The sequence below is a fragment of the Nothoprocta perdicaria genome, unplaced genomic scaffold (genome assembly GCF_003342845.1).
Source record: "Nothoprocta perdicaria isolate Ctin4 unplaced genomic scaffold, notPer1 scaffold_193, whole genome shotgun sequence".
Lineage (NCBI taxonomy): Eukaryota > Metazoa > Chordata > Aves > Tinamiformes > Tinamidae > Nothoprocta > Nothoprocta perdicaria.
The window spans coordinates 1,385,335-1,391,084 of record NW_020455127.1 but is presented as its reverse complement, the minus strand read 5'-3'; the positions used below and the strand labels follow the sequence as shown (position 1 = coordinate 1,391,084).

Genomic DNA, 5,750 nt, shown 5'->3' with positions numbered 1-5,750 from the left:
GGCCGGGCCGGGCCCGGGGGCGCCGCGTGTCCCCCCGCAGTTCGAGGAGGACGCGGAGGACGCGGCGGGCGGCCTGGACGGCGGGCAGGGCCGCAGGAAGCGGCTCTTCTCCAAGGAGCGTGAGTGCGGGCCGCGGGGCCGGGCGCGGGGCGGCGGCGGCAGCAGCCGCGAGCGCTGCCGCCCGCCCGCCCGCAGTGCGCTGCATGATGTACGGCTTCGGGGACGACCAGAACCCCTACACCGAGTCCGTGGACATCCTGGAGGACCTCGTGATCGAGTTCATCACCGAGATGGTGAGGCCGGACCCACAGGGCAGCTGCCGCCTTCAGCCCGAGCTAGACCCCCACCTTAGCCCTTGCCCCCGCGTGCGCCGTCCTGCAGCCCCGCTGGGCGGGGGGCGGGGGGGGACGTGCCCGGCTTAACACAGCTCAGCAAAAAGGGGTGGAATGGTCTCCCTGAGATGCTCCAGGCAGGTTCAGGGATTCCCATGCAGATTTTAGTTTCCTCTAGGCTCAACCCCGTCTCAGTGCATGCCTGGGGCGGGTGTCTGAGCTGGCAATAGCTGACYGGCAAAAAGCGCCTCTGTGGCAAGGGTTGTGGTGCCAGCTCCCCAAATTGCTTACTGCTTGCTTGTAAAGTGCCAAGAAATCCAATGGAGAGCGTGGAAAGAATCCCTAGGGATGGAGGGCGCAGCGCTGCCCCGCTAACCGTGCTCTTGCCCCGRCAGACGCACAAGGCCATGTCCATCGGGCGGCAGGGCCGCGTGCAGGTCGAGGACATCGTCTTCCTCATCCGCAAGGACCCCCGCAAGTTTGCCAGAGTTAAGGACCTGCTCACCATGAACGAGGAACTGAAACGAGCCAGGAAGGCCTTTGATGAAGCCAACTACGGGTCCTGATGCCCTGCGCGTGCTGGGCAGCTCCTTGGAACTCGGGAATTCCAAAGCAGGGAATTCCTGCTTTGTTGGAGGGTTTGTGCATTGTTGGAGGGTTTTTCAGGATGCAGGTCAGTGCTGGGGTGTCTGCCTCGGCTCTGAGCCTTCACTCAGCAGTGTTCAAGCCTATGAGCGTGACCTGATGGTATGTGGTGTTTTGGGATATTTTATACCCTTTTTTGAAATTTAAGAAATATAAAAGTGAGCTGTAAAGGTTCTTCTAATGGTGAGAAGTCTGCCTGAGGTAGGACTATATTGTCAGGTATCCRGAGGAGCTGACTCTTTACAACTACATAAGTCACTATTAGATCCTTCTGTGACAGGAGACCTAGAAAAGGGATCGTGGATAACTGGACAACCTGTGCCTTCAAGCACAGGCCATTTGAACTTCTGCTTTCCTTCCTGTTCCTGCTCCCTMTGTGAATAAAACATCTTGTCCTCGTGTCCCCTCCTCATAACGAAACTAATTACACCAGTGAATTTTCTCACAAGTTGCATAAGTGGATTTCTTAGTGCTAATGACTGTATGTAAAGGACGTATGCTTATYTGGGGAGGAAGGTTGGTTTTTAACCTTGGCTGCCTTGTTCTCCTTTCCCTCTAGGAGCAGGGAGTTCACCTGGGCCAGGTTTTGTTGCCCTCAGAGGCTTCCTGCCCTGGGCCCTGCTCAGGCAGGTGCCCCATGCTAAAGCTGGGGAAAGGGGAARGGGTGGTCGAGCTGGAGGTAACTCAAAGCCCCTGTTCCTGGACAAGGCTACTCCAAAAGATGACRGTGAGGCTGCTGTTTGGGATGCTCCTCCATAACAAAGACCTTGACAAAAACCTTGGTTTAACGTAATTGTGGATTCTTTGCAGTACAGCCCTACTTGAGTAGAATTCAGAGTGCGAGTAACYGAGCTGCAATAAGGGGTTCTGAGGATTTTTATTAGGAAAAAAAGCAAACAAGCTCAGAATGACTTTCCTGGTCCAGCCTGACCCTTTCCTGGTTGCARCCCAMATCAGACACCCATTGCTGCAAAGATGGAGTCAATATCCATGTTCTCTGCAGCCTCCTTCAGCACGGAGCCGGGCTTTGCTCCCGGCAGCAGCTGCGGAGGGGACCCCACTTTGCCTCCTTCTCCAGCGGCTCTGTCGGCATCGGCACGTCCTTCAGGACCCACAGAAGCAGCGTGGAAAACTGGTGGGAAGAAGGAAGAACCTCCAAGATGCCCAGGAGGTTTCCGCTGGACAGCCTTGGGAGTCTCCTGAGACCGCCTGGACCGCCCGATCCTTCCTTGGCAGAGCCTTGTCCTGCGGCGCGGCCTTGGCCCGCGGGCGCTTTGAGGGCCACGGAGGAGGAATTTGCAGACGGATGTTTTGACACAGCAAAGCTTTCTCTGCAAGCTGGGGCAGCAAGGTGCACAAAACACGGCGTCAGCAGCTGCTCACAGTAGGTGTGTTCACCTTTTCAATCCCGTCCCCAGTGACGGATGCTAACCACCGGGTTCATGTTGGAATGCCTGGGGGCCCTAACTATTGATCCCGTTCAAAATTAAGAAAATGGGTTGCACATCCCTACAAAATACTCATTAAAATGCAAAGTGTCAGACCAGGAAACCCCATGCTCATATAAAGTTACCTGCATCCCTGAGTCTCCACGTGGTGCAGCCRGTTGCTTTTCAGTAACTTGCTAYGCAGAAAATAAGCTGCTGCTCTGAGCCTGTGGCCCTTGCACCACAGAACAGCCCTTCGGAGCGCTCCCGAGAGCTCCCCGAAGGAGGCGGCTCCCTGAAGCGTCCGCACGAGAGAGCGGATACGCGGGGACTTGGCCGCGCCAGAGCAACGTGCCAMTRACTTGRCTTKAGAAGGAGYTGGCGTGGTGCTGATATCCTGAAACAGAGCAAAAGGGAAGGAGGTGGCTCTTTAAAAACACAACACACCTGATATCCCCCGTTGGACAGGGGCACAGCAGGGAGGGAGACRCGACAACACTTTTTACTTCCTAATGAGAAAGCAGAAGAGCAGTCTTGTTGACTGGAATACAAAAAGAGGCCGACAATTAAAACCTGTATTCCTGTCTGGTATTTACTCGCTGTTGTGAAATAAAGAGCAGCTCTCCAGGGCTGTATTTTGTTTGAGCCACCATGACCTGCTCAAACTCCTAAAAAAGATTAATTCAATGCAAAGCCTCCATGCTGACCTTGCAGGTCAGCAAAGCCAACCTAAGGCCAAGGCAGCTAGTGCTTTAGCAGTAGGTATTCTGAAAGGCAAGGCTGGGGCAAGGGGACATTTCCAATCACAGATACTTTGAGCCTAAGGGTATTTTGAAGTTGTAAGTATTTTGGTGTAAAAGGGTTCTGCACAAACAAACCTCTTGGGCTGGGTGCCAGGATGGTCTGAGCAAGCTCTTCACATCAAGCCCACGGTGCTTCCCTACAGAGAGAGGGGCAGAACGGCCGTGGTTAAATGCAGGCAGTCACTGACTTCCCACAGAGACAGCCAAGGGCCTGGCTGTTGTCAGCAGCCCCCCGCGCTCAACACTGCTGCAAGCAGCAGGGAAGGGGACAGCGACTACGCTCATCCCCCCTGGCAGCRGATAAGGATAGATTCCGTGAGCTCAGAATGGCTGCAAGGAGACCCTGTGGCTGCCYAAGAGAGCCCAAAGCAGCTGGCAGGACACAGGGAGACCTGGGAATGGCAGGGAGCTCTCCCCGCTTCCCTCCTCGTCCTCCCTCCCCTCTCTCCCTCCCCACCAGGACGGAAAAGGGGAGCTTGTCCTGGACCGCTCTGCRTCTATGGCAGAAGAGCTCAGCTCCTGGGGAATYGAATGGCATTTGGGAGCTGCCAGAAGGYAGCAGAGCTGCAGMAAAGCCCTCTACCTCTGCTGGCTCCAGCAGCCACAACCGGCTCCCCGATGTCTGTGGGGCCCAGGAGGCTCCTGTCTTCCACAACGCTTGTGTGGGTCACGACATCTCCCTGGGCCTCTGGCGCTGTTGGGAAGAGCTTCTTCAGCCAGCCGGCAGCTTTGGTGGCTCTGGGAGTTCTGGACATCTTCTTCAGCTCAGCAGAGACGGAAGCTCCRAGGAAGTCACCGATGTCGGAAGGGAAGGTGAACCCCTCGATGTAGGGCGTCTGCTGCGTCTTTGACACGAGGTCCAGCAACGCCCACAGCGCCTCGTATAAGGAAACGAGGCTCTGCAGCACCTCCCGGTGCTGCATCCTGCAGGGAAAGGCACAAAGTGGGGAGCAGCTCCAGCAAGGCCCTCCTGGCCTGTGCTCCCCACGCAGCCACCTTCAGCGTGGCACAGAGAGCCCATGGAGGCRATTCYGSGGGGCTCTTCCCTCACCCCCCTTGGTGCGAGCRCTCTCTTTTACCCCCGCCAGTGTGTGTCCTCCCGCCGAGCTCCCTGTGGCACCAGGGACACAAGCCCCGTGCCTTCCATCTCTGAGGCAACGCTCAATTCACAGGACCCATCTAACTGCTGAGCCCCGTTCGGGAGCCCCCCGCACCCCAGAGCCCTGTGGCTCGGCAGGCTGCCAGGCCAAGSCCAAGCCTTTCAACAGGAGACRCTCCCCAAAGAGCAGCGCGCTCCGGCTCGGGGCAGCTGCACTGGCGCTGATGCCCACGCGCCTCCTCCTCCRCATCCCCCGGGAAGGACCCGTTCCTGGTGCCAAGCACCATTTTTGTGAGTTCTGCTGCGCACTGCTGCTGTCTCCTCAGCTCCGGACAGCAGTTACTTTCCTGCTGCTGCTCTGTGGGACTGAGGGACTAGAATGATGACTTCCCTGGAAAACCGAGCAGGGCTCCAGGAGGGCTGTGCCGCTGCCCTCACGTTTCACGGCGAGGCAGGACGCGCTGCGGCAGCGCCAGCCTCAGCAGAAACTTCACCACATGAGGCCTGCACTGAACCAAGGCCAGAGCTTCCAAAGAGCCCCCAAGAAGCCTCCAGTCACTGCACTCCTCCCGTGCTGCAATGGAGTCCAAGGGGATGGAAGGACCCCTCCCTTCCCAGATCCTTCCCTCGTCTCCCCGCTGCAGGAAGCTCATTCAGCAGCGAGGCGTAGCTGGGAGCTCCCCTACCCGACTGGCACGTCAGAGACGGACAACGAGCAGGACGGAGGGCGAGGGCACCAACCGTAGGCGGCTGAGCAGCGCCGCCGCCACCGTGTTGAGCAGGATGAACTCCTCCGAGCAGAGGTGCTGGACCRACAGGCTGCCGTGGCACCCGTTAAGCTCCGTAACGCGCAGCGCGGGACGAGCCCTGCCGGAGGCGACGGCCAGCGGCAGCGCACACGGTGACATGCCGGGCGACTGGGGAGAGCGGCCGGCTCGGGCTGCTCGAGGCCGGCACAGCGGCCCCCCAATAACCTGGAGAGGTGTGTGGCTATGGGAGGAACCCCGGCCCCGCTCCCGGGAATTGCGCCCCCGGGCCCATCAGCAACCAGGGCCCTCGAGTGGAGCCGGCCTCGCGCTGCCGAGGGAGGCGCTCCGGGCTCGTCCYGGCGGGAGAGGATACAGGAAGGCCTTGGCGCAGCACTCCAGGAGCCGCACGGCGAGCTGGCAGCCGCCCAGCACCCGCACGGCGACGCTCTCCAGCACGGCCCGCGCGGGCACCTCGCACTCGCCGCGGGCCCGGGGGCGGCTCCTGCGGGACCCGGGCTCACTGACTGCACCGCCCGCGCCGCGCCGCAGCGGGGCCGGGCCGCAGCGGGGCCGCGGGCACTCACCGGGGAAGCAGCCCCGCCAGCGCGTCCACGCAGCAGCACAGCTCCATGCGCTCCACGCGGCCCACGCACTGCCACACCTGCGGCACCGTCGCCGCACGTGGCGCGGGCACC

General features: G+C 59.7%; 2 protein-coding genes across 2 annotated transcripts in view; one reads left to right on the top strand and one right to left on the bottom strand.

Moving 5' to 3' along the window:
- TAF13 (TATA-box binding protein associated factor 13) overlaps positions 1 to 1,378 on the top strand; it is a 2,286-nt gene extending 908 nt beyond the window's left edge. Inside the window, exons 2-4 of the mRNA XM_026037231.1 lie at positions 41 to 119; positions 196 to 293; positions 728 to 1,378. Coding sequence (XP_025893016.1) covers positions 41 to 119; positions 196 to 293; positions 728 to 898 — 348 coding nt within the window. The 3' untranslated portion in view covers positions 899 to 1,378. The remainder of the gene's footprint in view (positions 1 to 40; positions 120 to 195; positions 294 to 727) is intronic.
- A 495-nt stretch (positions 1,379 to 1,873) lies between these two features.
- NEPRO (nucleolus and neural progenitor protein) overlaps positions 1,874 to 5,750 on the bottom strand; it is a 5,099-nt gene continuing 1,222 nt past the window's right edge. The window contains exons 2-8 of the mRNA XM_026037230.1: positions 5,640 to 5,716; positions 5,429 to 5,554; positions 5,048 to 5,125; positions 3,791 to 4,131; positions 3,283 to 3,344; positions 2,551 to 2,801; positions 1,874 to 2,315 (exon numbers count right to left, since the gene is read on the bottom strand). Of these exons, the coding sequence (XP_025893015.1) occupies positions 1,931 to 2,315; positions 2,551 to 2,801; positions 3,283 to 3,344; positions 3,791 to 4,131; positions 5,048 to 5,125; positions 5,429 to 5,554; positions 5,640 to 5,716 (1,320 nt within the window). The 3' untranslated portion in view covers positions 1,874 to 1,930. The remainder of the gene's footprint in view (positions 2,316 to 2,550; positions 2,802 to 3,282; positions 3,345 to 3,790; positions 4,132 to 5,047; positions 5,126 to 5,428; positions 5,555 to 5,639; positions 5,717 to 5,750) is intronic.